General features: G+C 45.4%; 2 protein-coding genes and 1 long non-coding RNA gene across 9 annotated transcripts; 2 read left to right on the forward strand and 1 right to left on the reverse strand.

Annotated features, from left to right (window-relative positions):
• Positions 1–439: 439 nt before the first annotated feature.
• On the forward strand, positions 440–3,765 carry LOC120709882 (heat stress transcription factor A-6a-like). Its single transcript, XM_039995517.1, has 3 exons — positions 440–443; positions 855–1,366; positions 2,693–3,765. Exons 1-3 carry the CDS (start codon positions 440–442, stop codon positions 3,428–3,430), a joined length of 1,254 nt encoding a protein of 417 aa, XP_039851451.1. The 3' UTR covers positions 3,431–3,765.
• Positions 3,766–7,944: 4,179 nt separating this feature from the next.
• On the forward strand, positions 7,945–18,404 carry LOC120707165 (zinc finger CCCH domain-containing protein 7-like). 4 transcript variants are annotated; one of them, XR_005688846.1, is made up of 10 exons: positions 7,947–8,380; positions 8,517–9,690; positions 10,055–10,117; positions 10,223–10,345; positions 10,639–10,689; positions 15,596–15,736; positions 15,830–16,396; positions 16,662–16,769; positions 16,942–17,705; positions 17,828–18,404. XR_005688846.1 is itself a non-coding variant. In XM_039991984.1 (8 exons), the coding sequence occupies exons 2-7, from the start codon at positions 8,608–8,610 to the stop codon at positions 16,388–16,390; spliced, it is 2,022 nt and encodes a 673-aa protein (XP_039847918.1). In that variant the 5' UTR covers positions 7,945–8,380; positions 8,517–8,607; the 3' UTR covers positions 16,391–16,396; positions 16,489–16,641. The 4 variants fall into 4 exon arrangements, 1 of the variants encoding a protein (XP_039847918.1); XR_005688845.1 differs by having other exon boundaries at positions 8,466–9,690; positions 16,942–18,302; XR_005688844.1 differs by having other exon boundaries at positions 16,942–18,302.
• On the reverse strand, positions 11,477–14,919 carry LOC120707166. 4 transcript variants are annotated; one of them, XR_005688850.1, is made up of 6 exons: positions 14,384–14,918; positions 13,827–13,932; positions 12,687–13,275; positions 12,505–12,606; positions 12,243–12,307; positions 11,477–11,897 (listed from the first exon to the last, which is right to left on the reverse strand). It is a non-coding gene; the product is annotated as an uncharacterized LOC120707166 (long non-coding RNA). The 4 variants fall into 4 exon arrangements; XR_005688849.1 differs by having other exon boundaries at positions 12,243–12,606; XR_005688848.1 differs by having other exon boundaries at positions 12,243–13,275; positions 13,827–13,921; positions 14,384–14,919.
• Positions 18,405–18,865: the final 461 nt, after the last annotated feature.

The following is an 18,865-nucleotide window of genomic DNA, read 5'->3' on the forward strand; positions in this document are numbered from 1 at the left end:
AGGGAATCCTAATACAAAATCAGCACCCAACAGGTTAGAAGAACTTGCATTTTGGATAAGAAAAAAAGGTGCCCTAACCGTAGCTTTGACCACTGTTGCCTATTTGAATATTATCATTCCAAGACAGGATTTTTCACATTTTAATCTACATATTTAATTAAAGATAGTGATGATCCTCGGTTCTTAAAATCTGGATACATATATTTCACGTTTTCGTGACTACATGTTCTCGAGTACAAAACGCCAATTTAAATTTTTATTTGGCTCTCTAAAACGCAAAAATATATGGAAAAAAGGGGAAGCTTAAGCTTTGTAGAAATACAGTTGTAAACGCAAAACATGTGTAGGAATGAAGGTTTATATTAAAATGAAAAACAGCATGCTCATGGAAGAAATACCCCACCTTGTATTACAACAAGCATGGTGCCCGTACGTTGCTATGGGTAATATAAATTTTACCTGGACATGCACGAGACTACTAACTTTGTATCTTTTCACTATGTGACAGGCTGTGCTGTGACCGCACGAGGCATTGATTGTCCGGATTTTGATTTGGATTCCGATTGATTTGTACGAGTTCTGATTAGAATTTTGATTAATTTGTTCGATTTCGATTAGAATTTGAATTGATTTGTTCGACTTTTATTAGGATTCCGATCAACGAAATACGAAATCATTGCTTGATTTAGAAATGCTAGAGTGAGATGTTTTTCCATTCTATAAACAAGCCGTTCTACATCAATTTTGGAGAGGCATTCAAAATGCTTCACCGGAAGTTCCTTTTTATGTGTGGTCCAATTCTTTTTCAAACTTCTCTATTTTCATTCGCTGCACAATTACAAATAAGCCCTTAGCTGCTGGTCGCTTCCGCTTGTTTAAAATGCCGAAACCCCAACACCTCACACCGCACCGCCCTCTGCGCAGCCAGAGGGCCGCCTCCTCTTCCTCCTCGTCCCCGCTCGCCCCCAGGCCAAGCGGTAGCGGCGGCTCCAAGCCCGGGACGACGCGCGCCAGCGGCGGCACGCTCGGGCTCCGGCTCGGGCTCGGAGGCGAAGCAATGGCGGCGCGGGCCCCCGCGGCGGTGAAGCGGGAGCCGAAGCCGGAGCCGTGGGCGGCGGAACCGGAGTCGGGGCCGGCGGTGGTGCTGCCGCGGCCGGTGGAGGGCCCGCCGATGCCCGCGCCGTTCGTGTCGAAGACGTACGAGATGGTGGCGGACGCGGCCACGGACGCGGTGGTGTCGTGGGCACCCGGCGGCGCGGGGAACAGCTTCGTGGTGTGGGACCCGCAGGCGCTCGCCGTCGGCATCCTCCCCCGCTTCTTCAAGCACGCCAACTTCGCCTCCTTCATCAGGCAGCTCAACATCTACGTACGTATCTCCCCCTTCCCACCCGCACGCAGGCTTACATGCTCTTCCAGCTTAGGAGCCCCGTTCGTTCAAATTGCTTGGTGTATGATTTAATTAGTAGTGGATGCGTCGTGCTGGGGGCGGTGCTCTTGCGGCCAAGGGTTTATTATCCCGTATGCTTTGTCTTCCTGCGAGAACCGTTTCTAGTGATTCATCGGCCTCAGTTTTTTACCCCGTTACCAGTTGTTGTAATGTTGTCTGGTCAATGCTGGCCATAGTTATCTGTGTTGGAGAAGGCAATAGATGAAAATCTTATCAAACAAATGCATAGTATGTATGAGCTGCCTGAATTTTTCGGCTGGATCATGTCAGCAAATTCGTGCCGGAACACTGGACACTGGTAATTGAGTGGTTCTGAACCACCCACACTCCTATATTGATCCATTTTCCTTAAATTGGGCTGTTGGGTGTAGCATGATTTGTGTCCTCGTGAAAAATGAAATCATCAGCAATATATATATAGCCAAAATTCAACAGTGATGTGTCTTCATTTGTGTATACTACCTAAATGTTAGTTTAATCATGCCACTCAGTTATGTTCATCTAGAACCTTGATGAGGGATTTAATCTTTTGTGATGAGTCAAATGTTCTTAGGTTTCATCTGCTCCACTATGTCTGTGTTTCACTTATGTCTAGTTTCTCTCGGTACGATCTAAGATACTCATGTTATATAGTATTTACCAAAGTAATGAGGATGGCATGCTTTCTCCTGGCACGACAAGTGTCGAAGCAGTTGGTATGTCGCAACCAAATTCTATTCCACCGCTCATCAGGAGTGAACCTCATGATCTGTCTGACTTTTAACAGTTTAAAAGCAAAAGATGATGGAACATGATCTAACTGAAATTTGTACTTTGGTTTGTCTTTTTTGATGATGTGGAGGTCCGCAATTTTCTAGTATGTGTCTGACCTTTGTTCCATGGCCTACATGACTCACTTTATTGTTTTTTATGGCAACTAATTACAAGTTGCAGTGTGTTTGGTTTATTTGTGTGCTAAATAGCAATACCATTCACTCCTTTTTTCTTATTCTTTGTACCACAGTTGGTATTGCAAAATACATAATCAGTGTTTAGACTCATAGCAGAATTTTCTTTTTGAACGTAGTGACTCATAGCAGAAATGTTTGAGAAAAACTTGAAAAACATCATATTCTGATCTCTACTCGTAAAACTTTGGCCTTCTGGGCTTCTGGCCGCGTTGTTCCAATGCTGATGTGGGGTAGCGATAGGTTGATTGTGTAAACCATTTGTCCAAATGCTAATCACTCTGTTCCTGTTGTGCAGGGATTCAGGAAGGTGAATCCAGATCGTTGGGAGTTTGCACACGAATCTTTCTTATCAGGCCAGAAGCATTTGCTGAGAAACATCAAGAGACGGCGCGCTCCCAAGCCTCAGATGGAAGCACAGCCAGCTAATGGAGCAAGCATTTGTTTCGGACAGCCCAAGGATTCCAGCGAGGTTGAGAGGTTGAAGAGAGATCGTGCTGCCCTCAGAGCCGAAGTCCTCACGCTGAAGCAGCAGTACATCAGCTGTAAATCTCAACTCATTGCCTTGGAGGATAGGATCCTGAAGAACGAGAGGAATCAGCAGCACGTCGTCGCCTTCTTCGCAAAGGTGCTCAGCAACCCAGCTTTCGTGCAGCAGTTCCTGCTCAAATATGCTGTGAACAAAGAGTTGTGTAGCACTGTGAAAAGGCAGCGGCTGACGGAAAATGAAGAGCAGCATGTTGATACGCCACTGAAGAATGGTAAGGAACCTGCATTGGCTACAGATGGTAATGCTTCTGCTGCTAGCAGTGAGGGTGGTGCAGTTCCAAAACATGAGCCCATGGCCGAGTGGAATAATCAGGAGATGGACAACATTTGGGATGATGTGTGGGACGACCTGGACGCCATACCTGGTGCTGAAATGGACCAAGAAGACAAGGCTGCAGCAAGGTTCGAGGAGTTCATGGGACGGCCTTGTGGTTGGGTTGATGACTGCCCATATCTGGTGGAGCAAATGCAGTTTGTGGAGCACTAGAGGTGCAAGAATAGCTTGATCTGGAGCGGAATAGTGGATTGTTCATATTAGGATTCTGCCACCTTAAATGTCGTATGTATATCAGCCAACTAGCCCAATTCAAGTGGCACATCTACTGTGGGCCACTCAATTTACTGTCCATAGCGTAAGTTCTGAGAACATCTAAGCTCGAACATAGTGCCAGCTCTCTGGCTCTGCAAGGCGGTAGTTTGAAAAAAGTTTGGTGATAGTTTCTTTTTTTTTCTCAGAACTTGTTTGTTGGATGAAGTACAATATCATGTTGTTGTTCTGCTGCCTGTTCAATGGCGCCAAGGAAAGAACTACTCTATAGGTAACTGAATCTGTTCTATCTTTTGTCAGATGGTGTGTACGCCAGGAGAAAACGGGGGCGTCTATTTATCGCTTTCTGCGATTGGAACTCATCCAATCGCAGAAGCGACTTGCGCCCCCGCCGCCGCCGCCGCCCCCGGCTCCGGCGGCCTCCGCCGCCTCCGCCGCCGCCCTCCATCGCCGCCACGCTAACCGAGCCCGCCGCCGCGCCGTCTAGCCACCGCCGCGTCATCTTCTCTTCGCCCCCGCCGCCGGCACCGCCCACCGGAGGTCCGGCCCCGCCCGGCCGGCGGCGCTCCCGCGCCACCGCGCCCTCCGCCGGCCGAACCACCTCCGCCGCCGGGCCGCCGCCACCCCCGGCCCCTTCCTCTAGGTCCGGTGATCACGGAGCTCCCCCAAACCCCGGCAACCCCGAACCCTAAAGATCCGCCGCCTCCACCGCCACCCCGGCCGGCGGCGACCTCGCCGCCGGCCGCTCCGCCCACCCACCACCCCTCCCGGCCACCCCTCTCCCTCCCCTAGCTCGCCGCCGCTGCTCTGCCTCCCCCTTTCCCCCCGTGTCGTGAGGTTGAAGATGAACAGCGCCTCTGCGACGCGTCGCCTCCCAGCCGCTCGCGCGATAAATAGCCTCCCCGGGAGAAAACGGGCACCCCTCAGAACAGAAGGGGAAGTGAGAGCTGCTATTTGTATTTTTCTTGCATGTTTACGAAGGGGCTACATGGATCGTTTTAGACTTTTAGTTTCATTGTCCAATGATCTGTTAAACAGTAGTTAGTATAATTAGAATTGTACTTCATCCAACAAACAAGTATAATTAGGTGGAAGTTTCACTGTTAGTTCCATCACCGGCATCTATGGAAGTTTATTCAGATGGGGACTTATCGTCCCCCCCCCCTATGTTTCCCCTCAAAAAAAAGTATAATTAGAAGTAAAAATATTCTTTTATTTTTGAAAGAAGGGCCTGCTCCGTCGGCCTTCCGGCCTCTTGATCACTGAGGTCAACAGCACTTTGGGCCAGTTTGTTTGAGTCGGGATTGAAAAAAAATAACTTTTATAATTTAGATTGTCGAAAGATGAATTGTGAAAGGTGACGGTTCAAAAGGGATTCAGGAAAACAGATGGTACATTTTAGATTGTCGAAAGCTGAACTGTAAAAAGGGTTGAGGGTCCAAAAGCTAATGGTTTTTTTTCCGCGAAAAAAAGCTAATGTTTGTTTGGTAATGTGGATGGTGCCTTGTGACCTCTTTCTCTATTTCTCTCGCTTATGTGTGCCACTCGGTAAAATGTTGGTATAGGGTTGGGTTGATGACTGCCCATATCTGGTGGTGCAAGTGCAGTTTCAACTTTCTAGCAGCAGTAGTAGAGCACTGGACTAGAAATGCACGAAATATATAGATGTGCAGTTCTTGAGAACACTTGGGTTCCCATGTAATCAAACCTTATTTCTTCTATTTAATATTTTTAAAGATGTGCAGTTCTCATACATATAAAAAAAAACATCTTGAAGCACATAGATTTCGCTCATTATATTTGTTGGCAATTCATGGTTGGAGTTCTATCACGCCACGGGCAGCACCAAGTACAGCGCTCACGCAGCCAACCTTGTATAGTTAAGTTTGAATGTTTGATATACTTTGATGGAGTCAACATGTCGATCCAATAGCTGGATTTATATTTTAACAAAAGCTGGTTAACTTTTTTTTAATTTAAAAAGGGAGATCACGATTTCATAGAAATTTGAAAAGCAACAGACAGGCCTCGCGAGGCCCAGTAGGCTGAATTGCCGCCTACTTTGACCCAATGAGTTAATGGAGAAACCGCACCCGGCGCTGCTGGGGGTCACGCAGGTGACCCCAGCAGACCTGTCACCTACTACAAACTGGCCCATAGTCTTGTTCCAGAACAAATTTTTAATTGTTCTAGCAATACAAAAAATTTATTCGGGAATATTTTTTTCTGGAATAAAAAGTAGTTATTGGGCCTTGTGCGATGATTTGACTGCCAATAGCTCGAGCAACTCCTAACATTGGTGATCGCACCCGTACTCCCAGCTCTCCTAGTTGTCATCCCTCAAAGAAAAAAAGCTCTCCTAGTTGTCACCCCTAAAAAAGCTCTCCTACTTGTCATCACCTCCGCGCTCCCTTCCATGAAGTTCCATGGCCTCCCCCTCCCCCCCTCTTTGTGGAGCCTCCGCACAGACCCTAAACCCTAGTTGCGTCCCACCTAGTTCCTTAGCTGGGCTCAATTAAATTCAAAGGTATTCAGCTAAACATCTATAAATTTTTGACAATTTTTTTATTTATATGTCGTATATCCTATGTAAAAGATTAATAAACGAAAACAACACAAAAATGGGAACAATAAACAGTTTTGTCAGTATTGTTTATTATCATTAAACCACTCATAACCAAAAGTAAAACAGATGAGCAAACTACCCATCTTGAAAGATATAGTAGATAAGAAATAAATAATAAATAAATGAATAAGATGTCACACACTAAAAGACAGGGATTCCTATATAACTTCTGGAAGATGGATAACTTATGTATCTATAAAGTCCATTAGGCCCAAATTAGATTCAATATTTTTTTTGAAAAATATTTCGACATAATGAATTCAACATCTTTTACAAACTATTTCAATATTTTGACATAACAGATTCAACATTTATCAAATCTACTTCAACATTTCAACATTTTTTTGAGCGAGCGGCCCTTCCTCTTCAGCGCCGGCACGGGTTCTCCCGCGCGGGCAGGCAGGCGCGGCGGAGCAGCGGTCACGCGGCACCGGCAGACCACGGCGGCCGGCGGCGGCGCGGGGGCCAGGGCGGGCGCGCGGAGCGGCGGCCACACAGGGCCACGGGGACGGTGCGCGCCGAGCGGCAATGGCGGCGGTGGGTCAGGGAAGGCCGGTGCAAGCGCGGCGACGGCGCTTGCCCGCATGGGGTGGCGGCGGTGGGCACGGGAGGGATCACGAGTGAGAGAGAGGGTGAAAGTTAGGGTTGAGTGTGTTGATCCAACGAAGGTAGATGATTGTACGAATCTCGAACACTAGAAGGTGAAAAAAATCTTTCTCAAGATATACAAGTGATAAAAGTCCATTTTTGACCATTCAATTCTGGCCTCGGTTTGATTTTGGCCATCGAACTCCAAAACCATATATCTTTGGCCATCCAACTATCAAAACCGTTCAAATTTGACCATCGAACTGTTTTGTTGGGTGGTTTTAATTTTTTTATTTACAATTAAGTCCATAGATCTTAAAATGATTATTACTTTTTGCTCGTACCTCCGATTTAGGTCATTCTTGCGGTCACGCATTCATAACGGTGAGCTTTATCTTTTAAAATGTTCTTCATACTATTTTATCATGATTTGTTATATTATTATTATATTATTGTGTAAAAACAATAATATAAGAAAAGTAAACAAACAATTACAAAATAATATGAACAACATTTTAAAAAATAAAGCTCATTGTTACAAACACATGACTACAAGAATCACTTAAATTGGAGATATGAGAAAAAAATAGTAATCATTTTAAGATCCAAGGACTAAACTGTAAATAAAATAGTCCTTGGCTCTTAAATGATTACTATTTTTTCTTGTATCTCCAATTTAAGTGATTTTTGTGGTCATGCATTTGTAAGATGAGCTTTGTCTTTTAAAATATTTTTTATATTATTTTGTAACGGTTTATTTTACTTTTTTATATTGTTATGTTTACACAACAATATAAGAATAATAGAATAAATAGTGATAAAATAGTATGAAGAATATTTTAAAATATAAAACTCACCGTTACGAATGCTTGACCGCAAGAATGTCCTAAATCGGAGGTACAAGCAAAAAGTAATAATCATTTTAAGATCTAAGGACTTAATTGTAAATAAAAAATCGAAACCACCAACCAAACACAGCCCGATGGTCAAATTTGAAACGGTTTTAATAGTTGGATGGCCAAAGATATTCGGTTTTGAAGTTCAATGGCCAAAATCAAACTGCGGCTAGAATTGGATGGTCAAAAAAATGAACTTTTTCATAAAAAACATCTCATCTCTCCTTCGAGGAAAAAAAAACATTAGCAGCCCACCTTCCAATCTCCCCACCGCCAGCCCACACGGCCCAAACTCAAGTCATCCAGACCGGCGCCGCCCCCCTCCACCGACTCGTCTCTCCCGATTGCCCCCCGCGCGGCCGCGCCGACGCGCCGTCGGCCAGTCGGCCCGTTTCGTTTCGCCCTAGCCTCCCGTCCTGCCGGCTGCCCGCTACCGTCGCCCCGCCGGCCGCCGGTCGCCGTCTCGCCCCCGGCGCTCGTCGCCCCCGGGGCCCGCGCGCGCCGCGCCCAGGCCGCGCTCGCGCAGAGACCAGGCTCCGGCCGCCTGCCGCGCTCGCACAGGGGCCAGGCTCCGGCCGTCTTCCGCGCGCCCACGCCGCGCAGGGGTGTGCCGCTGAGTTGCGCAGGGCCCCCGTGCACGCGCCGTCGCTCACACACAGAGCAGGAAGCCAGCCAGAGGCGGCAACGCGACGGCCGTATGACCGCAGCGACCGCCGAGGCACCGACCGGCGACCAGGCAGAGGGTATCGTCCTCAAACCAAGCCAGTGAAGTGGACCAAGGTGAGGATTGACGAATTTATCCATATTTCGTGAAAATGTGTCATTGCAATTTGTGATTACTTATGAATTTGTGAAAACTTAGCAGCAATGCAGGGAGGATTTTTTTTTCTGAAACTTGAATACTTGTAATTTGTAGGTCCGAACTTTGGGCTGTCAAAATTTTTTTTACACCATTTGAAATTGAAAATTTCAATACCCACCTCCCAAATCCTGAGCCTGCCCCTGCCATGGAGGACGCCCTCGCTGCATCTCCCGTGGCGCCTCCTCCTGCACCCCTCGCAGCCGCTGCTGTCCTGACTCGCCGGCGGTCGCACCTCGACAGCGCCTCCTACCGCACGCTCTCCCGCCTCTTCTCCCACTGCCTCCACCTCCAGCCTTCGTCCCGAGTGGGCACCGCACCGACCGAGGGTGGGCCCGCCGTCGCGAAGCCTACTGGCGAGCACTCCGGTGATTCCGCACAGGTGCCGGAAGGCGCCGATTTTGATCAGCTCAAGGATTTGGAGAAAGAGACCGTCTCACCAGCGAGGGAGCAACTGGCCGCGGCGAACCCTACCGGCAACCCTTGTGAAGCCGAGGCTCCACAACGCTCGCATGATGATTTGGACGAGGTAGTTGCTGTAGAAAGCACCTGTGGTACTGGTAACACCAGTGCCGTGGTTGAGAAGTTAGGGATTGGAGCTGGAACGGTGGTGGTGGAGGATGATGCTCTGCAGTTGGTGAAGGCTTGCTTGGAGACTACTGAGGTTAACGAATCATTAGAGGGAGCATTGGGTAATGACGATGGGCAGCTGCTTCTTGACGCAATGTTGACCAACTTCACTGGGCTGATTGATGATGTTGGTGCTGGCGTGATACCAGTGGAGACTTGTGTGGTTTCCGGAGGTGAGCTGCAGAATAGCAAAGCATCTGAGGATTTGAAACAATCAGGAGGTAGGATTGAAGATGTAGAACCTGTGAGCAATTTAAATCGTGAGCTGAACATAGATGGTGGTTTCGAGGAAGGAGAGATTGAGGGTGAGCTTCAGGATTTGGATTCAGAAGAATCTGGAGATTCTGAGCTTGTCGATGATGATAATGCTGAAGATGAGAATTTGGGAGGCGATTCCGTTAGCAAGGGCTCAGGGGCTTGTGACCATGGCATACAGTCTGTAAATTTGCACTCGAAACCTGAAATTGTAGGAAATGGTCATCTTACACTGAACAAGGATGCTAATGTCAGGGGTGATGAACAAATATCTGTTACCAGGGCTCAAGCTGTCAGTTATGATGAAGTTGTGGATTGGAATGAGACGCCGCTGCCTGGCAATGAGGTATTGAATACATCTTTTTTATATATAAAGATCAGTTTCAAACATTACTTATTGTTGCTTCTTCTGTGTAATAATGTATCAGTTTGTTTACCTAGTGAGGTTCAATGTTTCATGTGATGCCAATGTTTCCCAATATTGAATTCAGTAGCTTATTTTTTTACAAATCATACATGTCTAGATTTTAAATTCCACACCCAAGTTACAATGATACAGGCATACAGCATTTACACTCTGTAATACAAGCACAAAACTCCATGCCAAAGATGGCTATCTTTGTGCCATGATTACAATACATTCTTCTCTGCTGATATTGTTTTGTCTGGATATACTGATTTTTAATATCTCCCCTTCAAATCTATTACAGGCTACCAACCCTGGAAAGAAGAGAAAACACTCTTTGACAGAAGAGAGGAAGGCTAAAAAGACAGTATGTTATGGTCTTGCCACCATTTGAATTCCGTTGTTGTTGTCTGAACTGTGTTTTCTGAAGTGTGAAATTTGCTTTCTAATGTTATTGTCAACTGATGTGCAGGAAAATAAAAGGAAGAAGCGAGCAAAACAACGGATAGCTGATGGAGTAAAAAGACCAAAACTTCAACATGTTACTAAGCCAAAAAAACCTTGCCACTTCTATGACCATGGGAAGTGCCAGCAGGTAAGTTTTATCTGGCCACCTAACTTATTTCACTGGGACCACATTGTGTTTTTCATCTGTGCTACTTTTCTTTTTACATTTTCTGCCATCCTTTGGGCTGAAAGTTCACGTATGGTGCTGGTTCCTTTGTATTGTGATGTAGTTGTAGATTGCTAGATATCATGGCCGAGCCTTATGAAATGAAGAAGATATTAACCTAAGTTGTTTCATGTGTGTATAATTTTCTATTTCATGCTGAGTGGATTTTTTTTGTTGATAATTAGATAAACTGATTTCCCTTTTCTCTTTTGCAGGGAAGTAAGTGCAAGTTCTCCCATGATTTTACACCATCAACAAAATCTAAGGTATCTATGATATCAAATTTATCATTTGATTGTTGTGTTTCTTGTGCATTAACAGTCTACTGAGTTTGCAGCCCTCACTCTGGTCCAAGGTGATGTGCTGTCTATTGTAATTGGACCAACCCCTTTTTCCTCTTAATACAAAGACACGCAGTTCTCCTGTGTGTTCGAGAAAAAAAATAATTATACTGTTATGTGTAGTGGGTTTCTGTACAGGGGCTTATCCTTCAAATAGACCTATTTTCTCCAAAGCCATCCCTCAGTCCATGCTGAGTTATAGTCCTATATGTAGTAACTAGGTGTATGCCCGTGCGTTGCTACGGGAAGAAAAAAATAGAATGGTTAGAGAACTGGCACGTTGTGACCACCAAACACAACACAATTTTATTTAATATTAGCAACATAATATTTATTGAGATGCACACAATGACAAATATCTATTCTACAAAACTCTAAAAAAAACATGAATAAAGAACAATAAAATATACTCAAAGACGTACATAGGCATTGGGGGGCAGTGTTCGTGATAATTGCAACATTCTGCCAGTAAATACATGCAAAAATAATTGCAACAAAATAAAAGTGTAGGTTCATCTATGTCTGACGCACAAATAGGTAACAAGAAGCGACAGTACCAGAAAATAAATAACATTTTGATCATGGATGGAGATCATGAAAACAAAACCAAAGTGAACAATGAACTTATATGCATACATATCACACACACGAATATGTAACACAGAAAATTATAAGAAATAAATAACATTTGGATCATGAATGGGATCAAGCAAAAGCAAAAGCAAAGTGAATCTTGAGAACAAAATTTTTCACTATCTCATGAGAAATAAACACTGAGAGCAGGGAATGATGAGCATATGTATTACTTTTAGTACAGGACATTTGACACCTCGCTATAGTTCCCCCTAGCATAGAACACCTCATCGCTGAGCAGCCTCCCTCCCTCCCTCCTCCGCAGCTCATCCTTGGACACCGCGCTCAACTTGTGGCGGCACTGCAGCCAGGCACACCATTCCATCTCAGGATTAACGAGACAGTAGGTCTGTACCCTGAGAGCTTGACGTAATGCAGTTCCTGGCAGGCCGAGCGGAAACACCTAAGGCCGTCCAGCAAGCCGGTGAACCACGCATCCATCTCTATAAGTGACTTGCAAGCTTCTAAGACTTGTTGTCATTCCGAAATCCCTTCCTAACCTGAAAGACACCCAAAATTTTTAGTTCTAATCCAATAGACCAAATTATTAGCTAACAAATATGTCTAGAAATGGAATATGCAAACAATAAACTTTCTACCTTGCCAACTCAAGTTACTGCTCCTGACAGCTTGAACATTGTACTTTTTAGATTGGTTAGATGAAGAATGAAAGAAATATGCGAACTATGCATCAATCCTTCACTACCAGACAAAGCAAACATCCTAACTATCCCTAGGTTTGAGTTATACGAAAATAATCCAGAGCAGCAACTGTATGAAATATAGTTGTGAGTTTATTTTTCAAACATGGTCGAGAACTATGCAGAATGTTTTGTCTAGTTTACCCATTGATCGAGCTTATTATTGCTGAGACTCCCACTGTCATTGCTTAGTTCCGCTTTTCAAACTTCTGCACAAGGAAGACGAAGTAGATAAGCCGTCGCAATGGATTTCTATAGCATGGGGTAACTTCTGAAGTATGCATTTCTATGTGTTAGAGTTATATATGAACAGACGTTCTTGACAAATTAACGACAAACACATAAGGTTCGGAATATACAAAGAAGTAGACATATATCACTGATAGTGTAGATTACTTCAGGTTACCATAGGCTGTGAAAGATCAAAAGTTGAGCATAAGTGTCTCAAAATTTCCTTGCTGATACTTGTTCAGAACTGTTGTATGGAAATCATTAAAACCTGTTAGAACTGGGGTATAGAAACCATTTGTCAGAGCTCAAAGATTTGTTGTATGCCATCATCAGGTAAGTACCATCCTATTTGTGTACCTTTCCAAGGCCTTTTTTTCTTGACCAGCAGCTTCAAGATCGTGGTGAGCAGGAACTCATTCCCTCTGACCCTCCACAAGCATTTTTTTCTTGGCAAAAGGAATAAGCATTGCAGCATCTACCTAACATCAAACTAAAAACACACAGGCACACAGCGTTATGCATGAGTTTAAAAGCATCCGTGGAAGTCAGGGCTAACAACATGTGGTGGTATTCAGGAAAAAAAAGAGAGGAAAACCTAGCTGATTCGTCCACAAGAATACAAACAGAAACAGCTGCGCTAAATTCTTGCTAGTCAGAATCAATTTCCTCCAAAAAAAATAAGTAGGTTAACTGTTAGTTGTAGATAGATACTCATCAGTCCCTGGTCATGATGTCAATGAAACACATGTTCCTCCTTTATGTACACTTTTTCAACCACTAACAAGCTTAACCTCCTAATTACTAAATTCCAACCAACCAAGTTTTAATCACTCACAGTTGCAAAGTTGCTACGTGCAACTTAATCATAACTTCCTGATTGATGCAGCAATATGCAAGAGTAAGCATGCAAATAAATAGGAGTAGAAATTTTGAAGTTTAAATTTACCTTGAACATGTGCAGCAAAAAGAGGGTGCCACAAAAGCTAAAAGGCAAATTCTATAGGACAGCAATTCGTCCGGCGATATTATACGGTGCTGAATGTTGGCCTACAAAAAGACATGTGCAGCAACTGAGTGTAGCAGAGATGCGGATGTTGCGGTGGTTTTGCGGGCACACAAGGAGGGATAGAGTCCGGAACGAAGTTATTCGGGATAGGGTCGGGGTGGCACCAATTGAGGAGAAACTTACTCAGCATCGGCTGAGATGGTTTGGACATGTCCAACGAAGGCCTCCTGAGGCGCCGGTGCGTAATGGGATCCTCGAGCTAGTCGATAATGTAAAGAGGGGTAGAGGTAGACCTAAACTGACGTGGGATGAGTCGGTTAAGAGAGACCTTAAGGATTGGAACATCTCTAAAGAGATAGCTTTGGATAGGAGCGCTTGGAGACTAGCTATCAATGTGCCTGAACCTTGAATTTATTTCTTTCGGGTTTCATCTCTAGCCTACCCCAACTTGCTTGGGAAAAAAGGCTATGTTGTTGTTGTTGTAAATTTACCTTGAACGTATTCAGAGCATTGCCAGCAATGTCGAAGTTTGACAATTCAATGTACTGGAAAACAACTCGAAGCTACATGACTCCAGTATATATATCTGAAAGAGCACTACAATATAAAATGTATAAAAATTTAATCAATTGACAAATTAATTAAACCATCTATTTACTTGCTTGCTCAATTAATAAACATCCAAAATTTAAAGAAAATCCAATATTCATCTGAAATTGGGGTTTACATTTATTCAAAATTAAACTGCTTGAGCAATCTTTATTATCACTTAAAATGAGAAAGGGATTGAAAAAAGTAAGATGCCGCCAATTTTAATTTCTAATACCACTATACATGGTTGTCCATTATTACAGATCTAAGTGTACATCAGCATGCGAATGGAACCCAATAAGGCAGCTCATTCAGAATTCACTCCCATAAGGCACAAGCCTATTTACGGCATTCATAACATATATAACATATATAGTATAGCAATAAATTGATTAGCTAGAGTGATTGCTGGTTAATTCAAAAGCAGGTGGGGTTCAAGCAATTAACTGCTGCGTACCCTGTTGTTGGAGTCTCACTACTCTTGCAGTTGACGAGGATGCAGGGGTGCATCTTTGCAGCTTGTTCTGCTTGATGACTCGGTGTCTCTCTTTCTTGCGATCAAGCTTAAGTCGATTGGCAAGAGAGACATGAGCCAGCTGGAGTGCCGCACCTATACCAAGATCACAAGGATGTGGCGGCCATCCACTTCAACATGTTGCCGTAGCCATCCCACCAGCACTCCCATGGCTGCCGTGGTGAGCAGCACCACCTGGGCTGCTTCTCGGATGAGGCGGACAACCATGGGAGCGCCGATGTAAGGAGCCTGCAAGTGGTGGGGTACTGCTGCACTGGTGGTGTCTGCTGAAGGCGCCTGCAAGAATTGAGGTGTCCAAGAAGCGGAGCGACTGCCCCCACACCCAGGTTCTAAGAACAAGCTGAAGCCGCCCCTGCTGGTCACGCGGGAGGCGGAGGGCGGAGGCGCCCGCTGTCGCCATGATGAGCCCCAGCTTGAGGCGGCGGCGGAGGACGACGCGCGCGCGGCGACGGGCGGAGGAGCCCGCACGCGGCGGCAGGTCCGACGCTCGGAGGACGGCCGGCGGGCGGGCGGGCTGGCGGAGGAAGGAGGACGGCGCGCGCGGCGATGCGCTGTTGAACGACGCGCGCGGCGGCGGCGGAGGATGACGCGCGCGGCAGGGGCGGATGGAGGAGCGAGCGGCGACGGGCGAAGGAGCCCGCACGCGGCGGCAGGCGGCGGACGCGCGCGAGGCGGCGGGGGGCGGAGGACGGCACAAGAGGAGGCGACGGAAGGGATGAGATCCCGTTTTTTTTTTTGAACGGAGACTGCGGGAGAGGTGGGCGGGCTGGGGCTTACGGGACCAAAACCAAATGACGAAAGACGAAAGATCAAGGGCAGATTGACCACTGAATTTTTTGTCACCCTTAGCCTCTTTTTAGTAGTAGAGATAGGATACCAAATACCAATACACTCAAAAAAGAAAAGAAAAACATGAGCACATTTCATCAACATTTGCACATGCTCTATATTTCAGTAAGACTCCATTTCGAACTTGAGCAAGATGGTAAAGCAAAATGTCCCTACTGATGCTTATTTAGGTTTTGCACAAAATTATGAGTGCTCCCATGATACGTCAAAATGCATCTAACTACTCTTACTTGGTTTTGATGCATGTCATGTTTTTCTAATACATTTTTCTTTTCTTTCTTACAGCCCTGCAAGCATTTTGCTTGTGGTTCTTGTTTGAAAGGAGATGATTGTCCATATGATCATGAGTTGTCAAACTATGAATGCCATAACTATAAGAACACTGGCATGTGCATCAGAGGTGATAGATGCAAATTCTCTCATGTGGTACGTAATTGACCTAATGTTTTTCTACCTTTTCCTTATTTATACCTGGTATTTTTTTGGCAGCCTGTTAAATAATTTATTAATTATACACAGATGCGAACTACGGAAGGTACTCCTACACAAGATGCAAAGCCATCTGATGCTTCACTGGCATTTGAGAAAACCAACTGCAGAGAGCATACAAGCGGCCAGAAAACCTCAACAGTTCACAGTGGCGAACCTGTGACATCTGCTTCTACCAAACAACAGTGTTCCGTCCTGAAAAATCTGGCTGGCTTCTCTATCAATTCTCAAAACGTGTCTAATCGTATTCCAAAGGGCGTGCAGTTTCTTCCGTTTGATAAAAGTGGATCAAATTTGAGCAGCCCGCACCTGGATGCTTTGTCCATTGAGAAGCCTAGGAATGCTAATGCCACTCAACATCAGTACATTGGAGGACATGAAGCAGAAAAGCAAAAAATTGCCAAGAAAAATGATCAGGAATCACTGCTAGATGAGAAGAATTCATCAAATGAAGCTACTATGCCTCCATTTTCAGACCCAAAAAAAGCTAGTTTACCTATTAGTTCTGCCGCAACATCAGTACATACTCAGCCTGAAATCTCAGAGGCCTCTAGGATTTTGCAGGAGTTCTTGTTCGGTGCTGGCAGTTAGAGGAAAGTATGTGTGCGCTATTCTACCTTTTCATACCTCTATTTTACAGTTATGTTTGTGTTATATAGCAAGTCACTACGATTTTTTGCTGGTTGTAGTTTATAAGGATTGAGTTCATGCCTCTGCTCATGTGATACTTCTGATACTCTGCCTCCAGTGTCCCATGACCGACAATAGGGCTTGTTTAGTTGATTCCTTGTGAATGTTGGTTTAATGTTGAATTTATCTTCAACTTTGGCACAGAAACCTGACATATGATTCCTTTGTTTAGATGTCTTGGAAAAGTTGAACTCCAATTCACGAGGTAGCGCAATGGGACTTGATGTGTCATATTTTGGTTCCTAACAGGGACTGTTTTGTGAGGCACCTCTCCTGTCAGGTGGGTTCCATACATTTCTTTCTGTTGAGCTGTCGATTGAATGATTCTTCCCCATGGGAACATACTGTATGTGGGCCGATTTTCTCCAGCTGCTTTGCTATCAAGCTTCTGCCTTACCCTTATAAAGATTTTGAGGAAACAAAAGTGATCTTGTCAACTTTTTTCATGCCAGGGAGCCCAGATTCCTCCATGCTAGAGCTTTGCGTTGGTTGCCACATGAGAATGGCAGGCAGCTACCAGGGCTGCGAATTAGTCTTGGATCATCATCATGATTCTCCCAGCACATCTGTGGCAGAGAATTATGGGTCCTTTGGTGGCGACCAACATTAGCCTGGTGCAGTGCATGGTCTGGAGTTGCATTCATGCGGTACTCCCGGGGATATCCAATCCTATCTCTTGTGTTCAGAGTTACTTGTGAACTAGCTGGAGACCATGGTACACCACGGCAGATGCTGGAGGGGCCCAGGCATGAGCTGGACTGTGGCTGTTGCTTAGTCTCAAACCGGGTTCGGGCATGTCCGGTGCCTACTTGCTGTCGAAATCTCTGCTGATGTTGCATCGATTCAGAATTACATTCACATGGTCACTGGGAGGGCTCACATGCTGATTCATCACTGCAGCTTGCCATGCAAGCAGGCATGTCCGCATGTGAGCTGTATCCCTCTACTCCTGCTGGGCTTGCTGCCACATGACCAGATGACTGATGCTATATCACGGGAACAGTTGGGTGTGTTCTGTGGATCGTATGATGGTGTCGTCTCTCTCGGTTTTGAACAAAGGTTGTGTCATCTCTCTCGGAACAAATTGCCATCAGCAGTAAATCCGCATCTTGAGTTCTGTTTTCATGTTGCTGACTCGTGCGCATGGAAGGAGTGGTTTAGGCGTACTAGTAATTGACACATGATCTGTTACCACTTACCAAGAATCTGAGCTGAGGTAAGCCATGGTATGTTACCTTGATGGCAGAGAATTACTGTTACCTCCTGAAAGCAACTGACTCGGCATTATGGTTTGGGCGACTTGTGCACCTGAACATGTGTCCTTGTTTCGTGTCACAGCAACTGGATAAGCTGATTCAGGTGTCGACGAGGCAGTGAGAGATCCTCGTCTCTGAGAAAGTGAGGGCAGCTACTCTGTCGCTTTCCCTGGCTACTTGGTGAAGAATTCTCGTTTACAAGTTTGTGAAGGAGCCCTTTTCTCACCTTCAAACACGCACGCCGGAGAAGCTGAGCTGAGCTCAGCTCATCTGCGGCTGCTGCACACACGCATCGAGCTCCGAAACAAAATGTTTCCATATGTAGCTAGGAAGTGTAACTCCACTAGAATTTCAAGCCGAGACAAAGCTAGCTGCCTCCTTCAAAATTTCATCATATTTGGCAGTTACCTTCCTTTTGATCTTACGCTGCCACCAGTTGAGGCAGGTTGATCGTCTTGTGTGTAATCCTTTTCCTTTCTCTCTCTCACCAGTCAACAGTGGACTCAACCGGTAGGTTGGTAGACGAGAGCACATGCTCTAGCAGTCTGGCTTCCTCATCTTCGACTAGCTGTGTTTTTTCCACAGCCGCAACGTGAGCAGAATGCCATGCTCACCGGCCACTTCTCCAATGACCTTAGCCTGACCGCGCGTTCCGTTCACCCCCTCTCAATCTGAACTTGCTGTTTGGCGGCGTTTCGTTCTTTGTCTGTTATATCGCGTTCGCACTGGAACTTGTATGAATCCTGGAAAGGCGTCGCACAGCTCCTCAGCTGGGTAAACTACCGCTAAGTCTGAAGACCAGGCCCCTCTCTGAATTCAGATTCAGCTTGAACAGCCGCTTCCTGGGACGCCTCTGCTGCAGTTGAACCCCTAACAGGATGGCTCCTGTATGTATTGTGTACTCCACTGTTCTTTAGCTGTTGTGCTTTGACTGCTGAGACTGAATCCACCGTGGCCGTTGCTAGAGAATAAGCCCGTGTTCATGACTTTACGTCTCTTTCCCCAGCCTTGTCAGACAGCAGCAATAACAAGTACAGTTGATGTTCAAACTAAAGGTAATTTTTTTATCTACTTCACCACATGTCTGAATAAGGGTCTCGATTCTTCATGTGACTTCAGG

This window comes from Panicum virgatum, chromosome 5K (assembly GCF_016808335.1).
Source record: "Panicum virgatum strain AP13 chromosome 5K, P.virgatum_v5, whole genome shotgun sequence".
NCBI lineage: Eukaryota > Viridiplantae > Streptophyta > Magnoliopsida > Poales > Poaceae > Panicum > Panicum virgatum.